Raw genomic sequence first — 19,915 nt, 5'->3', positions numbered from 1 at the left:
ATTGATTTCTGTAATAAGTCTTTTGGTTAAATTGTTCGGAGGGATTTTACAAAGCAAATTCATTTGTCTTGCTTGCTTTCTGTATTTTTCATTTTCTTGCTTTTCTCTTTCATATTCTCATTAATCCACAATTCTCACCAGGAGAAAAATACAAAGGGCTGCATTTCTTTAAAACGTATTTTTGGTTTTAGGCTATACTCAGTTTTGTCTGGTTTGACCTTACATCGATGAGCACTAGGACCTGGAGGTACCAGTTGAGTGTATAATTTAGTGGCATAAAACCATAATACTCTTACTATTTATATTTACAGTACCAATTAATTAGTAATAGTAATATGTATAATCCCATTATACTAGTTACTTGCCTGCTATATTTAGATGTCTTAAATGGCTGATTTACATTTTAAAAAATGCAGCACATTTAAATTAGTTTTCAATTTTGAAATGAATGATCAATTAGACATGATGATCTGATGGTCAAGAAATAATGTAGTTAAAGGGATTGAAATTGTATTTTGAAAGATTGATTGCACACTGTGAATATTCACTCTAATTTAGTAATGGGTTTTGTTGAAGTTCATTCACGGTTACCAACAAAAAAATTTAAAATTCTTATTAGGAAATGATTTGGCTGGTGGAATGTTGCTTATCCTGCCAATGCAATAGATGTAGTGTCTGAATTTCCCTGTTGTTTCCTGCTTGATTACATGAGCTCTATCACAAAAGTTTGGTAGCATGGAGGATAACCTGTATATTTTAATGCTTTGATTAACAGTACTCTTTCTCATGTGAGAGCTTGATGTGTCTGTACCAGTGAGTTGCTGTCCAGTACTGATTGTGAAATGTGTGTATCTGATTTACCACTGTACATTGGCAAAGTGCTGATTGCTAACGAAACAAGATTTCTTCTTTGCCTGTAGATCTTCTGCTGTAACCAGTGAATCAGTTTTTATTCTCACTGAGAGAGAGAGAAAACGGAAGACTGCATAACTGGACACTCACAATGTCAGATGATTGGCGATGCAATGGGAGTTTACAACTTAACGTTTCGCTGAGCCTCCTAGGACTTGGATGGGGGCGCCCTCTAGTGAGGGGAACAGGGATTTTAAGGGACAGATGTTAGATTATTTTTGTTTCAGTATCGAGTTTGAAATGGAAGTTACCAAGTTTAGCTGCTCTAAAAAGTTTGCATTTTTGCTTCGTAGCTACCACAATTCATGAGCTACCAAAAAAAAAAAAAAAATGATTGTTGTGCTGATGAGGATTTTGGAGTTAACTCAATGCAATATAACACATAATGTTACTTTGACTTACAACTGCTAGTTCAGCAGTTTACACATCTGTTTAGAATAACAAACATTACAATGTCTTGAAAACCAGCCTTTGTAAGTTGAGATTTGTTGGGAGCATTTGACTACCATGCGTATGCACAGTGATGTTGAAACCAATGCAGAGATTTTTATTTTTTGAGTAACAGTTACTAGGAAATTTGAAATACTTAGAATCTACACACAAATACATGTTAGACCAGTAATACATGTTAGACTCATTTATATTCAGGTTATATTCTGAAATAATCTTTTATGTAATGATGTGTTTGTTTAATATGACCATTATTGAGGTTAATGTGTTAAGGGTCTATGTCTTGAGAAATGACATGTATGTGTTATATGTATTATCTTCTTTTGAGTCAACACTCCTTTAAAACTGTGCATGATAAAAAAAAAAAAAAAAAAAAAAACAGATGAAAGTTTCTTGAGTTGCTAACAAGAGTTTGCTGAACAAGTTATCTGTGCACTGTAAAAAATGATTTAGCCTTATTGTTATCTTAACTTACAGTAATATGTGTAGTGTTAGAATAACTGTACTTGATGATCTTGTTGAGATAACTCAATTATTTAAGTTTTTGGCTGAACTTGTTAAAAGTTATCAAACTTAGAAAAACTATTCATCTGAACTCAAAAATATAAGTCAAGAGATCTATGCACCTCATGCTCATGTATTTGAATTCTCAGCATGCACTGTAGCATGAATATATTATGCAGACTGCAGTGTTACTGTCTTATTTTTTCATTTTAGTGTGTGCTGCTTTTATTTATGCTATTGGTTGTTGTGTTTGTTGTCACTTTGAGTTATTAGTCATATAGTAATAATTCAGAGCTCATCTTTTTACTTGATTATGTGCTTGTTGAGTGTCACCATCATTGTGATTTGTGTGAAAAGTGTTGAGATCCATGTGTGCTCAAATAGCAGTTTAAGGCACCTCAGATAATGAGATAGATATTAAATTAATTGAGTTAATAATACTATAAAAGTATTCAATTTGATTTAACTTAGGTTAATGTTGATTTAAATAAGAAAGTCAAGTTTATTTAATAAGACACTATGTTCATTTAACAAGTTATATTAATTTAAACCAGCACAACCACTTTTTTCTTTTTTACAGTGTAATTGTTGTGACAAGAATTTATTGGCTGGAGACATTTAGTGTTTAATGAAACAAAACAAAGCCAAGTTGGCTAAAGTACTATGGATAATTAAATTTGTTGAGAGAACTAAAAAAATCGCAAAACATCATGTTGCCTTAAATATTTAACTTTTCTCCTTTTTTGCACTGTAATGCTAAACATTTTTGTTGTGTGTGTTACTTCCTTGAGAAATTGAGAAAATTCAAAAATCTCTTGAAGCCTTTTTTTCATGGCGTTCTATTATTGTAGGCTAGCAACTATTTCAGATAAGCTTACCCCACCCCCCAAACAGAATGTAAAAACAAAATTAGGCTGCCACTATACTTATTAGACAGACCCTTTGTCTCTAAGTAGATAGTTCTTAGCCAGAATAAGCTGAAAAATGACCAGATGCCGATACTATAGTCAAAAGTCTCTGAATGCAAAACTAACCATTTAAAGTGGGATCATTATTTAAATCATGTTTTTAAAGTTACCACTTGCGGGCGCTGATCTGATGTTGACGTGAACGACAAATTACACAGACCTGAATCCAGCACCCATGACTAATGAAATCTAAGCTGAAGAACACATACTAATCTACATTATAGCACACATTTCTTCTGATCTTTTGCGAATAAACAGAAAAAGCTAAACATGATTACCTACAGCTGAATAAATATTTTATTATTATTATTATAATTATTATTATTATTATGACTTATCAGTACTGATATAGCCTTACATGACATAAAAAGAATTGTTAGATGTACAAAGTTCAATGATTTCCCTTCTTTTTAATAATAAATAGAAAAACAGTGGCTGAACTGCAATAGTATCTGCAGTTCTCTAAAATGTGAAACAAAGAATCTTTCATCAGATCTGTGTTTCACACACTCTGTTCTTCTTTTTTTTAAATCAAACACTCAAAAAAAGTACAGTACACAGCACATTCTAGACAAACTTCATGTTTGATAGAGAACTTAAAAAAAAAAAAAAAAGAAAGTAAAATGTGAACACTGAGCATTGATTAAATGTCTCCAATGCCACCAAATGCCACCCAAAAACATATGGCTCATATAAACACATTAAAGAACACCAAGATATCACTGGAAATAAGTAACATTTTTAAAACATTATTAAATTTGACATATTTACATGAAAGTGTTAAATACATTCAAAATACAAACATCAGCTTAAAAGAGTATATTTCATTCTGTTCAATAAATAACATCAGAACACAATAAAAAGGCAACAGAAAATGACATCAACAATTTTAAGACGTAGAATTTGTATAAGTTAATTAAGAATAAAGAGTATATTTCATTCTGTTCAATAAATATAATCAGAACACAATAAAAAGGCAACAGAAAAAATGACAACAACAATTTTTAGATGTAGAATTTGTACAAGTTAACAAATTAATATTTACTCAACTTCTATTGAGAACCAATATTGAGTCACACAATCATTTCATTGTATAATAAATTTAATTTACTGTAATAATTGCATTTAATTATTGTATTAAATTTGTTGTCCAAAATCTCCCCGGGTCTGCATGCGCAGTTCCAGGCAATGGGTGCATTTCAAGTTCCCCTTTTATGACAAATTATTGCAGAAGAAAATGAAGACTTCCAGTGTGACAAAAAAAGTTTTAAAAAAAACCTTCAAAAGGAAATTCAAAAGAACACTCCTTACAGAGCTACTCTGCAAGTAAGGCAGCTCCCTTTTCACTTGTTTATCTTCCTCATTCTAAACCAATGTATCTCAAGGCATGATCCCATGTTTTCATTCTTCTTGAAACAGTCTCATCACCAAGAATAGTTTAGTAGATTTGTTTGACCCATTTAGATACTGGGGTCAATTCCACCTCTATTCAGTGCAAGTGTAGGTATTTAAGAGATCCATGCTGTTATCAGTAACTCCGATTATTGTCTTTTGACTATATCACTTAGCATATACAAAATTGTATATATATGTGTGAAATAGTCTGTTGGTTGGTTGTTGCCCTGCCTCTGCCTGCTAGAGGCAGCAATTGCAAGATAGATCATTTCAGCAGACAATTTTTTTATTAAGAATCCGAACAGAATCTACTGAGAAAATTTTGTGAAATCAAACCTGCTAAAATCCTAAATAAGATTATAATTGATTAAATATTCAGACACCAAGGGAGCGGATTTCAAATATTCCTGACCTATTTTTTCTGCTCTTTGGCACCATTCATAATTCGCTCTAATGTCTGCTCTTCAGAGACATAGCCGTGCTTACTATATTGCATGAGCAGCTTTTGTTATTCTTGACATTTTTAAAGTGACCCTGGATGTATTTGTGGAAATTTGTTGTGGCGAAGCAATACACCAGTGGGTCCAGGATGCAGTTGAAGCCCATAAACATCAGGGTGATCTGGTGAGCATCATTTAGGAGTTGGTGAGTCTCCTTGCTCCAGGATTTCTTCAGGCCTAGCACCGAAAGTACCCAGGGACCCTGCAACACATGGTGGGGCAGGAAACAGATCACAAATACACCTACAATGGCACACAGCATCCTCAAGGCTCTGCGCTTGGTACCGCTAGGCCGCTTACCCGTGCTGACTTGAGGCTGACTGATTGGTTGGGCCATAAGAGCTTGCGCAATCAAGATATTGCAGATAATGACCATTAAGAAAACAACAAAAAACAGGACAATAATAATGAAGTGGGTTGTGGCCACTGAATATTTAGTAGCATAACTCTTTACGTGATAACCCTCGAAACAGCGTACAATTCCCTTCTCTGTGTCCTCCTGGACTCCAGGTTCAGTGAGGTATTTAATTGCTGCTGCAAGAGTGACAACCCAGACAACTGCCGAGATGATTGCTCCACGTTTCCAGCAGTCAGAGGAAGCGGCCACCAGTGGTCTAGTAACAGCCCAATAACGGTTAACACTGATGACAGTGAGGAAGAGGATAGAGCAGTATGTGTTGATGAAGAAAAATGAGCCTGTGATACGGCAGACAGCATCTGAATACATCCAGTTACCTTTATGCACGTAGTAGCCGATCCAGAATGGCAGAGCAGACACAAAGAGCAGGTCTGCAACCGTCAGGTTGGTCATGTAGATACAGATCTCATTCATGGCTTTGGTATCACGCATATGGTGCAGTACATAAAGAGCATAGCAGTTGGCTGCCAACCCAAAGACAAAGACCAGACCATAGAAAACAGGGAAGAGAGTGTAACGAAACTCAGAGTCAGTGAATGTTGAAGATTCGTTGAATTTCGTTGTTTGATTCTCAAGGCTGAAGCCTCCAGTGTTCCACAATCCTGCAGGATTCTCCATCTTGTGCATCTGAAAATGAGACAGACTCTTATAGACATCATATGCATCACATACGAAACTGGGATTAAGTCATTAACTGGCTCAAATTAAAATTTATGGAGTTTAATAAAAAGCTGTACTGAAAATCTCTGTCTGATGCAAGGTCGTAACCACATATACCGGATGGGGAGAAAGCCATTTTAGTTGACCCTGTCTATTGTATTTATGGCCTTAGTTCAATAGATGAAGTTACTCTTTACAAACAAACGCAAGGTAGTGGCACTTCCGGGTTCTTTTGGCATTGCAGAAAAGAACTGCTGTCTATGAGCGCTTCCCTCAAATTGAGCTTAAACTGGGTGTTAACACCCCGTTTCCAAAAGATTATTGGAGACTTGGGCTTCTTTAAATTTCTGTCAGGACTGGTGGATCAGGACAATCTCAGGATTTGACATAATCTATGATATTTCATGGATCACAATCATTATCGCATCTGCTCTATAAAGACCCATTCATCCCACAGCTGCTGTTGAGAGATATGAACTTTTCACGAAGGAATCACACAAACTCCAATCACAAACAGCTGTTTGTACTTTCTAAAGTGCAACAGCTGTTACAGATATGAGGCCAAATATGATCTAGCGATGATCTTATATGAACAAGACAGCCATGTATGATCTAACGGTAAGTAGTGTTGTCAAAAGTACCGGTACTTCGGTACCAAGTCGATACTAAAATAAAAAAGATGTAACAATACCAGTGTTTCTGCAGTACTGGTAGTACCGAGCACCAACTCAATCCGGTACCACCGTGCAGTATGACTGACACACAACTGCTTTAAAATGCTCATTTTGAGCATGTCCTCTGTTACTCCTTACACTGAAATGGCCAATTAATCAAATTAAATGTCCTAGTGTGATTTATTAAACCGCTAAAGGCTGCAATCTTAGTGTGGAAGACATGCGTACTTTGAATGAAAGTATAAGTCCGACCGCTCAAACATTGGAAACTCCACAGACATTGAGAATCATTCACGTTGTATCAGATGACAGAGCAGAGCACTAAACTACTGTGAACCATGCAGCACATGTAAACTATATATTTATATAATTAAATCACAGCATTTGCGCTGCAATCTCAACTTTATTTATATTGCATTTAAAACAACAAAAGTGAAAAAAAAAATGACCAAAGTGCTTCACAGTAATACAATTTAAAACATAACATTTCAAAATTACCACATACATAAACACCAGTAATCTAAAATACAAACACTTCAAAACTATGTCCTACATTTAATTTGTCAGACTCAAATGCCAGTGTAAAGAGATGAGATTTCAGACATGGTCCCTGTGTCGCAAACTGTCTATCCGGAAAGTAAAGATTCAGGCAAAAAATACATGTCATAATAAAAGCACATTTCAAAATATAAGCTAGGGCCCAGAAATTCAAGAAATTGTGACAGAAATATATTTCAACTGTATAGTAAAATTTTATATTCAACTGTAATGATTAGTGCCCGACTGATTTATTGGTCAAAATTAGCCTTTCACAGATATATCATTATTGGCATATATGTTTTTCGATATGCGCAGATATGAAAACTTTTTTTTCAGAACATATAATGCACAAAACAATGCTTGGGGTGCGCTACGACTCCATTGTTTACAGAGCTGAGCTGATGGTGGTTCTAAAGACAGTGCGGAGTTAAGTGGTGTCTTCACAGTAAGTTGCTAACTAGTTTGTGAAATACATACTGGAAAATTAATTAACAATGTCCCCATCATTTTCCCTTTTCAATATAACTAATATAACGTTAACCCTGTTCCTGACAACCATGTCACTCATGTTTATCACAACAGTGCGGTGGTGCATTGTGTCTGTTGAGTTTTGATTTCACGCTACATTGTTACTTAGTTGGTGAGATGCAATGCTGGAAAGTAAATAAACAATGTCCATCTTTTACTCTCCATGACAACGAGCTTATAGCTAACTAGCAAACCACATAGCTACTTTCATACCTTGTCAGCTGAGTGGAAGCTAATGTGTAAACATGTTTTCACAAAACTGTTTTATTCAGGATTCGCAGTTTGGTACCCCCTTTAACCGAACAGATCCAGTCATTATATTTATAAAATGTAATATTTAAAAGTCTGGATTTCCACCGTTGAAAGTTTCCCCTGAACTTGTATAGTAGAATACGGTGTAACACTGCTGCCGCTGATCTCTTGACTCGGCAGCAGCGAACCATGAGTTATTGTTTGTGACTGTTTTCTTAGCAGCGAAATATTGCTGATGATGTTTTGATAAGCAAGAAAACTGTACTTTAGTACAATTTAGAGGTACTTGTACTTTACTTGAGTATTACCATAGCATTTTCTATTACTTTATACTTCCACTCCACTACATTTTAGAGGGAAATATTGTACTTTTTCCAATGTTGACAATGTATAATAATAATAATGTCAAATGTTCTTTGATAAAAATATTTGATTAAGAAAGCAGCCATCTGAGTACCAATCAGTGCACAATCCACATAAAAAAGGTCTGTTTTCACTCCAGCTCAAAAATTTACTATATTGGCCACCATATTGTTAATCTGTGAATTGTTCCCCTCTAAAATCGGTATCAGTCTCAAAAATCCCATATCGGTTGGGCTCTATGCGATACCGATCAGTAGCTGATTGATCAAAGCATCCCTACTGCCATTATGTCCATTTGGAGCTTCAAAATTCTGGTCACCATTTACTTGCATTGTATGGACCTACAGAGCTGATATATTCTTCTTTCTGTGTTCAGCAGAAAAAACGTCATGGTTACTTGTGTAACCTCCATTCCCTGATGGAGGGAACGAGACGTTGTGTCGATGTAGTGACACTAGGGGTCACTCTTGGGAGCCCGAGACACCTCTGGTCTTTGATAAAAGGCCAATGAAAATTGGCGAGTGGTATTTGCATGCCACTCCCCCAGACATACGGGTACAAAAGGAGCTGGTATGCAACCACTCATTCAGGTTTTATGCTGAGGAGCCGATATAAGGTCCGGCCATTTCAGCGGGTAGTTCAGCGTTGTGGCAGGAGGGACACAACGTCTTGTTCCCTCCATCAGGGAACGGAGGTTACACAAGTAACCATGATGTTCCCTATCTGTCACTCACTCAACGTTGTGTCGATGTAGTGACACTAGGGGTCCCTATACGAAACGCCACTGTGGCAGCGGGGGCGTGGTCAAGCATCTCTCCGGAGAGAGAGAAAGCGGTAAGGGCGCTTACACCTGAGCTAAATTATGTCTAACACCTGTCTCTAATTTCAGTGAGCACGGGAGAGCGGCTTAAAAGAGCCACATCGCCAGCAGTCAGGGGACAGACTGGCGCAAGAAAGGCCACGACGCTGCATTCTATTTGTACTATTAGTGTATTGAACTTGAAGTGTTTGAGTAAATGTTTGCCTGTGAAACTGATGAGTGTGGAACTGTAACCGTCAGGGTGCATGATTAAAACTCCTACCTGAACCAGGAAATCTTGCTTCTCGCCTCCTCCTTTCCACTAAGAAGTGTTACAGCCACAATTGGCTGAACTGTGTTACGTGAACTGGCAGTGTGTGGTGGGCAGACTACTGTGTGCCTCATAGCCAGCACACCAGGTCGACACGTAACCTCCCCCAACATAGTTATGAGTGTCGAACGGCCCTTTGGGGACAAGTCGACTACCCAAAAGACAGAGACAGGCTTAACCCAGTCGTGGCCTCTTTTCCCCTTCTCTTTTTATATTCCCTAAAAAAGAAGGGGGATTATCCGACTGGGCCGCCAAGTCTAGTCGGAGGGTGTCCCTCCCAAGGGGAAGACACTGCAGAGACCACACCTCGCCCAAAGAGAGGGGGGGATATTTAAGTGGCAAAATACGTCACATGGTCTTTCCGACCATGTGGAGAGTCTTCAAGGTAGATCCTACCCAACAGGGGAGGAGTTACTTCAAACAAGGAGACTGGGGCAGAAAGGCTCTGCCCCAGGAAGATGCAGTTTGCCAACAGGGAAACGAACTAGCGGGAGATATATATTGCATGGGGTTAGCCTTACAGGAAACCACCACATGCAGAGCACCTACCCCAGAACAGGACTCTTAGTTAGCATGTGTACTGGGCCGGCAGCGAGTCTCTTCGAAAACTCCAATGCCACAGGGCTCGGAGGAAGTCAACCAGGGAACAAAGTTTGTGAAAACTACTGGAAATTAATGGCGCACATCTTCAGCTCAAAAGGAGGTGGAAGGCGCTATGTGCAAGCGATACACCCGGCCAGCTATCCCGGGCTTATCCGCTTGTGTTGCATGCCACTACCTGGGACGAAACCGGTTCCACCCGGAGGTTGTAGAACCTTGCAAAGGTGTTGGGTGTTGCCCAGCCTGCTGCTCTGCAAATGTCTGTTAGAGAGGCACCTCTGGCCAGGGCCCAGGAACCCGCTACACCCCAGGTAGAATGGGCTCATAGCCCTACCAGGGGTGGCATGTCCTGGGCGAGATATGCCATAGTTATGTCATCAATGAGCCAGTGCTTGGAGACAGCGCTTCCTTTCCGCTGTGCACCAAAGCAGACAAAGAGCTGCTCAGAGATTCTAAAGCTCTGCATGCGATCCAAATAGATGTGTAAAGCGCGCACCGGACACAGCAACGACAGGGCTGGGTCTGCCTCTTCCTGGGGCAGTGCTTGCAGGTTCACCACCTGGTCCCTAAAAGGGGTGGTGGGAACCTTGGTCACGTAGCCCGGTCGGGGTCAAAGGATCACGTGAGGGTAACCCGGACCGAACTCCAGGCACGCTGTTTCGCTGCAGGTCACCTACCCTCTTGATGGAAGTGAGCACAGTCAGGAGGGCTGAAAGGCTCAAAGGGGGCTCTCTGTAGACCCTGAAGAACTACAGAGAGGTCCCATGAGGGAACGAGGCGTGGTCTGGAGGGATTCAGCCTCCTGGCGCCTCTTAGGAACCTGATGATCAGGTCGTGCTTCCCTAAGAACTTACCGTCGACTGCGTCATGGTGTGCTGCTATGGCAGCAATGTACACCTTCAAGGTGGAAGGGGACAGCCTCCCTTCCAACCTCTCCTGCAGGAAGGAAAGCACTGATCCGACTGCGCATCTCTGGGGGTCTTCGCATCAGGAAAAGACGCTGAAAAGATGGTGACAGACCGGCGTGATGGCCACGCGATGTGTCCCGTGGCGCCATGCCCATCTCGGGACTCGAGTCTGGAGCCAGTGCTGAAGCGGCCTCATATGCATCAACCCGAGCGGGGTGGCCACCACCGAGGACGCCATATGCCCCAGGAGCCTCGGAAAAAGTTTCAGTGGAACCGCTGTTTTCTGTTTGAACGCCTTCAAACAGGCCAGCACCGACTGGGCACGCTCGTTCGTAAGGCGCGCTGTCAAGGAGACTGTGTCCAACTCCAAACCGAGAAAAGAGATGCTCTGAACCGGAAGGAGCTTGCTCTTTTCCCAGTTGACCCAAAGCCCTAGTCGGCTGAGGTGTGAGAGCACCAGGTCCCTGTGTGCACACAACATGTCTCGAGAGTGAGCTAGGATTAGCCAGTCGTCGAGATAGTTGAGAATGTGAATGCCCACCTCCCTTAACGGGGCAAGGGCAGCCTCTGCGATCTTCGTAAAGACTTGAGGGGACAGGCCGAAAGGGAGGACTTTGTACTGATACGCATGACACTCAAATGCAAACCGCAGGAAGGGTCTGTGTCGAGGAAAGATCGAGACGTGGAAGTACGCATCCTTCAGGTCTACCGCCGCGAACCAATCTTGATGCCGGACACTCGCCAGAATGCGTTTTTGCGTCAGCATCTTGAACGGGAGTCTGTGTAAAGCCCGGTTCAGTACTCGCAAGTCCAAAATTGGCCGCAACCCACCGCCTTTTTTCGGTACGATGAAGTAGGGGCTGTGAAACCCTTTCTTCATCTCAGCTGGAGGGACAGGTTCTATCACGCCCTTCCGTAGGAGGGTAGCGATCTCCACGCGCAAGGTGGCAGCGTTTTCGCTCGACCAAGATGAAGTGAACCTGGGCGGAACCTGGGTGGGCGCCTGGCGAACTGAATCACATAGCCGAATCACATAGGATGTGCCGGATTGCCTCCATCTGCTGCTTCACCGCCGAGAACTGCTGGGCTAAGTCCTCGCCTGGGAAATGGGGGCAGCAAGGAACCGTGTCTTGTCGGCCTTGCCCATCTCGACCAGACTGAGCCAAAGGTGGCGCTCCTGGACCACTAGTGTGGCCATCGTCCGCCCGAGAGACCACACCGTGACCTACGTCGCCCGGAGAGCGAGGTCGGTCGCCGAGTGCAGTTCCTGCATCAAATCTGGGGAGGAACTACCCTCGTGCAGTTCTTTCAATGCCTTGGCTTGGTGGACCTGCAGGAGAGCCATGGCGTGCAGGGCAGAGGCGGCTTGTCCTGCAACGCTGTAGGCTTTAGCCGTCAGGGATGACGTGAGCCTACAGGGCTTGGACGGGAGCTTAGGGCAGGCATAGGTGCACTGCGAGCGCCTTATCCACCGGGGGAATCGCCGTATAGCCCCTGGCCGCCCCGCCATCGAGGGTAGTGAGAGCGGGGGAACTGCGGAATCGGAGCTGGACAGTAAAAGGTGCCTCCCACGACTTCGTCAGCTCCTCATGCACTTCCGGGAAGAATGGCACTGGAGCGGGGCGTGGCTGCTTTGAGCGGCGCTACGAGCCCAGGAACCAATCATCAAGCCGCGAGGGTTCAGGGGAGAGTGGAGGGTTCCACTCTAACCCGACGCTCGCGGCCGCCCGGGAAAGCATGTCCATCATTTCGGCATCAGCCTGTGACTGGGCAATCGTCCCCGAAGGGGGAAGCCCAGCTGAGGCTTCTGCGTCAGACTGGACAAGCCCGCTCTCTGATGCCGCACTCGAGAGCTCATCATCTTCGCGGGCTCCGAACAAGAAGCCAGACTCGCCGTGAGACGAGCCGGCAAACTCATCCGGAAGCCCGAATGGGGCAGACGAGCGTGCTGGGGAATGGGAGGTCCGCGGGGGGATACCCGGCGGAGACGTTCCCATTGGGGTCCCCAAATCGCCCCCAGAGCTAGCTGCGCTGGCCTCATACCCGTAGGTAGAAGGACCGAGGCGGGGAGCCTCTTATGAAAGCAAGCCGCGACCGCAACATTGCCATGGTCATGTTCTCGCAGTGAGAACATGAACCATCCACAAACGCTGCCTCCGTGTGGGTCGTGCCCAGACATGAAAGACAGCGATCATGACCATCCGAAATTGAGAGATAATGACCGCAACCAGGAATAAAACACAAACGGAAAGGCATCTTTAAAAAGACGCGTCTTTAAAAAGACATTCCGTGTGTGCCGCTCTTTTAGAGAAATATATACACTTTTAGAGGAGGAAAAGCTCTTTCAGAAAATATACTCTTGTTTTTCTGCCAAAGCGCCCAGGGGCATTCTCTGCAGTGCACCAGTGCAGAGGAGGGAGAAGCCGCTGAAATGCGCCGTCAGATCCAGCAGAGGTGAATGAACAGTAGTATTCAGCTCAATGAGCATGACCGTTCGGCTCCGAAGAGAAAATCTGAACGAGTGGTTGCATACCAGCTCCTTATATACCCGTATGTCCGGGGGAGTGGCATGCAAATACCACTCGCCAATTTTCATTGGCCTTTTATCATAGACCAGAGGTGTCTCGGGCTCTCAAGAGTGACCCCTAGTGTCACTACATCGACACAACGTCGAGTGAGTGACAGATAGAGAAAGTCTTACACATCTGGGATAGCATTAGGTAAATTATTTAATTTTTGGGTGAACTATCCCTTTAAGTATGTCAGGAAAATAGATAAGAATTACTGTAGTGGTGAAGATAAGCAGTAACATACTGTCTATCAAAAGTGGGATAAGTGAATTGCTAACAAACAATCGCTCTGTACTGTTGTGTGTCATGCAGTTATTTTTTTCATAGTCCAGTGATCCTAAAAATATAAAGACATCAGCATGACGAATAATGGTCAGTTTGACACTAATTTATTGATATTGTCTGTTCTGTTGAAACTGTTATTCATAAATGATGAGAGCAGCAGTGCCTGTTTTACTGAACAGCACACCCATTGTGAAATAAGAAATGTGCCTTTTGTCAAGAGTAGTCTTTGATTCTCATAACATATGTAATACGGAACCCCTTAGAGGACAGGGTGGGAATTTGCTTTCTGAAATAGTTTTACGTGACCTCGAAATAAGTTTTGCATTCCATCAAAGTACGTTTTGAGTGCTCTCGCAATAATCTGCGTTCCCTCGCCATAAATTTACAATAGTTTTACTACAGTAACCATATTTTAACCATGATATTCGTAGTGAAACTATAGTGATAATACAGGAAAACCAAAACTATAGTAATATAAAAATAATAATTTTGTGGTTATTATGGTTTTACTATACAAATAACATAGTTTAACTATGGTTCTAATATAGTAATATTGTAGACTGTAGCAGAGCCATTGAAAAAGAGAGTTGCGACACTCTTTGATCTCGCCGACATGCGTTCACGTGCTTCATGTAGCTCTCAATAGTTCCAAACAAATCCGCGCTGTCAACCAGTTTGAATGGTTTTCGGCGGGACAGATAGCAGCACCAACTAGATTTACAGCAATTTTCGGTATATTAACACATAATGTTCATTGGTTACTGGTGTGTTGTATCATTTATATGTCTGCTACTTTATTATTATTATTTACATTTATTTATATTACTGTATAACACTAGGCAGCAGTATTGTGAAGCAGAGCTAGAAATGGCTATGCTAGCTACCGTACTGTAGCCTACTGAGGACTATTGTTTTACTTTACATTTAACGTTAGACTGTTTAAGTAAATGGGACTTGTTAAACACGTTCTTTTATTAATTAGCCCACATTACAATTTATTATGTTGATGATACTTATATTTATCGTACTTGATGCAATGACAAAGTTAAATCTAATCTAAATATCAATCACACCAGCAACTGCTCAATTTAAGCCAAGAAAGGAGTTTGGTCAATAGTACAGAATATACAAGGCAACCAATTGCATTCAATAAAACATTTTATTATACAATATGTCTAGTGAGAGGGTAAAGGTTGTTCCCCCACCCATGGTCTTCCACTCCTGTTATTTGTAGTGCTAGATCCAGTGATCTAGATCAGTGGTCTTCAACCCTGCTCCTCGAGTCCCCCTTGCCCAGCATGTTTTATATGTTTCCCTCTTCCAACACACCTGATTCAAATGAATGGGTCGTTATCAGGCTTCTGCAGAGCTTGATGACAACCAAGTTACGATCTGTTATCTTACAATATACTTTAAAGCTGGCTACATAAAATACCACTATTGCCTAAATTGATAAAAGGTCCACTAATGCTTGGAATATGAAAACAATTCAGTCATTTCTTCAACTTGCCAGCAAGCGTGCTTCGGAAACACTGAAAATGAATGCAGTTGCACACTGGAACTATACAATGTTTGGAACTATTGGTCAGCCCATGACACGCGCTACTTCCGCATTCTTCGATTACAATGGAAGTTTATGGGAGTGTCGCAACTCTCTTTTTCTATGGCTCTGGACTGTAGTAACCATAGTTTTTGGCAGAAATAATTTTTCTATAGTAATATTGTAGTAGCATGATTGTTGTAGGCTTACCATGTTTTGTTTTGTTTTGTTTTTTGGTGGAAACCATGGTTTTACTATAGTAATACTGTAGTAACTATGAAAAGTAAGTTAAGTAACCATGGTTTTTTTTTTTTTTTTTGGTGGAAACCAGGGTTTTAATACAGTATACTGTATCTATATAGTAACCATGGTTAAATTATGATTTTTATTAGCATAGTTTTCATTTTCTTGCATTATTACTATGGTTTTACTATGAGTACCAAAGTTAAAATATGGTTACTATTAGGAATGCACCGATATATCGGCCGCAATTCTGTTTAAAGCATGAAAATGCTGATATGAAAAACCGATGGTTCATTCTTAATTAATTATCAACACACTTTGTAAAACTCTGTGAATTCAAATGCACAATCCAGAAATAATAATAGCCACAGATTGTAGAAGGGTTGGCACTCCTTAGAACATGTAATATTTAATTTATAATCATTCTTGTTCTAATGAGGAAAAACCATCATTACGTGACAGTTGTGAAAGCGGCACATATATGATGAGGTGAAATTATCCAAAAAGCTTTCAAACCAGCAAACTTTGACTTCTGAGGCATTGGTATGGTATCCATTAAGGCTGGATGATTAATTGAGTGTGCAATTACTACAGCTTGAAGGGCGGCATTTAAAAATAGACTGCTATCAGAGCTTCAGTCAGCATTGTGTAAGCAGGCGGCACCCTCTAGCGGTTTGGACTGTAATATTCATTATCCATTATCTATTATACTACAATAAAACTTAAAAGGCCGTTTTTCTTCTTTGGTTTAAACGTTTTATTTTTCCATGATGTGCTTGACATTTTCGTGGAATTGCCCAACATATGCATGGTATGAATTTGTTATGTTCTATTATATACAGTACAGACAGAACATGTAAAATGTGTAAAGTTCTATTGTTTTGAACTGCAAAAACAGAAATGCAAAAATGTTTTAGAAATACAAAATAACTTTTTTCACATCAATCATCATGCTAAGATATTTAGTTATTTTTTAAATATGTTTATCTTTTATCTTTCATTGTGGCTCTCTTTAAAGTTTTGGCCTGTCACATGTTCAACAGATCCAATCCATGTTCAGTGGAAATCATTTATTGTTAGAACATTTAAAAGGTTTTGTACTTCTTTGTACATTTTTAAAACATCATTCCTGAGCAAAACTGTGATCTGATGACAAAATATGGTAAGTGCCATAATATCGGTATCAGTATCGGCCAATAGTTTTATGTTAAAATCGGTATTGGCCAAAAATGCTCATATCGTTGTATCCGTAATTACTATAGTAAAACCATGGTAAATTTATTGCAAGGGAACGCAAAACTATTGCGAGGGCACACAAAACTTTTTGCGAGGAAATGCAAACTATTGCGAGGGCATACAAAAATTATTGCAAGGGAACACAAAATATCACGAGGGCATACAAAATGTATTGCGAGGGAACGCAAACTATTGCTAGGGCACACAAAACTTATTGCAAGGGCACGCAAAACTATTTCCGGAAACAAAAATTCCACCCTGTCCTCTACTAAGGGGCTCTATAGTTCTACAAGTTCCAGATGCATTATTGTATTATTTTTTTCTCATCATTGCATATTTATCTGCAATCTTTTTCTTGCTGCTGAATCAAGAAAATTAATGGATGAAGCTTAATTTTCTGAAAAACACAAAGTCCACACAGGGCCGTAGAAGGGTTTGAAAATGAGTGAGGTCCAGGGTGGGGTGCCAGGAATTGTACCAAAATTACAATTATTTTTATACGCAATGACGTTATGAAACATTAGCTACTAAAATGAATAAAATAGCATATCCTTCATCATGGCCAGTGTTTGCATATTTGACAAATTTCATAATGTATTCTAGATGGTGTAGGCCTACTAATGTAGTGTGCCACTGTTTTTAAACATTTCAGATAATGTCATGATGATCATCAGGGACAGAATTTTCTTTTAGAAGATATATGTTTTATTTTCTTCTTCAGCAACTCGTGCTATTTTCCATGTTTTCTAAAATCATACAATAGCTGTGTTTGAAGAACGAACTGAAAATGCAAACCAGTTTCCTTTGTGACACAACTTTCTTCCTCCAGGGGGAAGAAAACTGAATCCTCCACTGATCTGCACTTAAATCTCAGGAAATTTTATATCTAATTGGAGAAATTTTTAAACTGGATATAGTAGTTTTTAATAAAAACTGATAATTGCAATGATTCGTACCTTGGATGGAAACCCTCCGCAGCAGTATCTATACAATCAGGGATGTTGACCCCCCCAAGTACAATATATGATATTGTAACATATTCAGATATGAACTGACCTAAGGCAATACAAAAACTGCATTCGGGTGTTGTTCGGTTCTATACAGCTTTAAATTTAATCTTTGAATATGAAAATTTACTGATCTCATAGCTGGTTACGGCCATCATCACTGTATCAAAATGTATTTTTCGTTGCAGTAGTTTAAGGGATAGTTCACACAAAATTGAAAATTCTCAAAACGAAAAGTCATCCACACCACATACAATAGGCAATAAGAAAAACAACGTGTAATTGTAAGAAGTGCACAAAAATAGTACAATACTACACTATAATACTATTATATTGTTTATTTGTTATTTGTACTCAGTTGTCACTGTAATTAACACCTCGGAGTCATTACTATGGCATATGAAATATACAGCGGGCTTTTCCAGCATTGCATGTATCCATAATCAATATGCCTCGTGATAACGTAGGGAATTTTTGTCAAGTTTCGCAAGCCTCAAACCCCAAAAAGACACAACCAGTAGCCAAATAATAACTAAAGCATCATGCGCATTTAATCGCAAGTCGAATTTTAAAAACTTCATGCTCTTGAGTTTTGTATAAGTGCATATACTTTTGGTTCTTTCTTAAATGATCATAAAATTGAGCAGATTAAACTAATTTTAGCGGGAAATAGGCTACACATCAAGTACACCCCGTCTACACTGTGACAAAACTAGAACGCTCCACTCTCTACAGTACACTGACAGTTTCATGGAATGGGAGTGTTTTAGCTTTGTCGCGTCTTTCTTGCAGCCTGGAAAAGATGTGGATATGTTCTTAAAACAACACTAAATTTGTTTCTTAACTCACCTCGTAATTTCAATTCAATGTGATTCTTCCAGATCGTGTTCCGCTCTCTCTGCACTCTCTCGCTTTAAGGAGCTACTCTGAATATTTCACTCGCAGACAGTCACGCCCCTCTTTATCCATAACCGCTCCCTATCAAGATATCTGGCGCACTCTTTTCCCGAGAAGAGTTTGTGCATTCAAAAAGTGAAATTGTATCCCATATCTGCCGTCTCTTTATGAGATAGGATACAAAGGTTTACACAGGTGTAAGAAAAGACACCAATAGTGTGTCAGTGCAACCGCAGCAATAAAAACTATTACTAAAGCTAATTAACAACTCGTTTTTGGGCGTTATTCACTTGTCTGGAGAATTAGACAGAGCCTACTGTAGGTGAAGAAAAAAAAAACAGCTTAAACCAGTTTACGGTGGTTTGCTGGTCTATGCTTGTTTAGCTGGTCTTTAGCCTATAAGTCTGGCCAAGTTGTTGTTTAGCTGATTAATGGTCAGCTGACTGGTTACCCAGACAGACCAGCTGACAAGTGCCCAACATCACTGTAAAACTATCTTGACCAGACTGGGAGACCTAATATCCCCCAACTTCTTAAACTGTTCTTATACTATATGTTATACTGTAGCATAGACTATATAGCATTTACTAGTATGGACAATTTAAGGGAAAATTCAAAGGAAAATGTATTATTTCTATATCCCAGAACATAAAAAGACTGAGCATTATTTTAAAAAGAGACTGATTGAAAATGAAAACAGGAAGCAGAGAGAGGGTGACTCATTTTTTTTTTTTTTTTTTTCATCATAAGGAAACACCTTATGATGGTGACAGGAAATTTGTTGTTAGATGGTGCAATGATAGCTAAAAAAAAATATGGGTAACACTTTACAAGGTTCCATTTGTTAACTAGTTAACAACATTAGTTAACATGAACTAACAATGAACAGAACTTTTACAGCATTTAAGATTGGTTAATGTTCATTTCAGCGTGTAGTAATACATTTTTTAAATCAAAAGTTGCATTAGTTAATGCACTATGAACTAATAACAATGAACAATTGTATTTTTATTAACTAGCATTAACAAAGATTAATAAATGCTGTAAAAATATATATTGTTCATTGTTTGTCCATGATACCTAATGAATTAACTAATGTTAACAAATGGAACCTTATTGTAAAGTGTTACCAAAATATGTTTAATACAAGGTGTATCCACTCAAAGCAAGGTGATGAATTTATATACAAACTATAATTGGCTATTCAATTGATTTTTAGTGAAATTTAAACTATAAAACATCTAAGAGGCAAAACACACACACACACACGCACACACAAAACAACTCATGAAACAGCAAAAAATTAAAAAGTAACATACAAAAATAGCAAACCAT

General features: G+C 39.8%; 1 protein-coding gene across 1 annotated transcript; it reads right to left on the bottom strand.

Moving 5' to 3' along the window:
• Window positions 1-3,096: 3,096 nt before the first annotated feature.
• Window positions 3,097-18,938, bottom strand: LOC127455107 (platelet-activating factor receptor-like). Its single transcript, XM_051722705.1, has 2 exons — window positions 18,533-18,938; window positions 3,097-5,774 (listed from the first exon to the last, which is right to left on the bottom strand). Exon 2 carries the CDS (start codon window positions 5,772-5,774, stop codon window positions 4,680-4,682), a length of 1,095 nt encoding a protein of 364 aa, XP_051578665.1. The 5' UTR covers window positions 18,533-18,938; the 3' UTR covers window positions 3,097-4,679.
• Window positions 18,939-19,915: the final 977 nt, after the last annotated feature.

Source organism: Myxocyprinus asiaticus, chromosome 17 (assembly GCF_019703515.2).
Source record: "Myxocyprinus asiaticus isolate MX2 ecotype Aquarium Trade chromosome 17, UBuf_Myxa_2, whole genome shotgun sequence".
Lineage (NCBI taxonomy): Eukaryota > Metazoa > Chordata > Actinopteri > Cypriniformes > Catostomidae > Myxocyprinus > Myxocyprinus asiaticus.
Note: the sequence above shows the minus strand (reverse complement) of the source record. Positions and strands in the feature narration are given on the sequence as shown.

Coding starts and splice junctions, on each gene's coding strand:
- LOC127455107 (XM_051722705.1), bottom strand. CDS start 5,774: ATGCACAAGATGGAGAATCCTGCAGGATTGTGGAACACTGGAGGCTTC.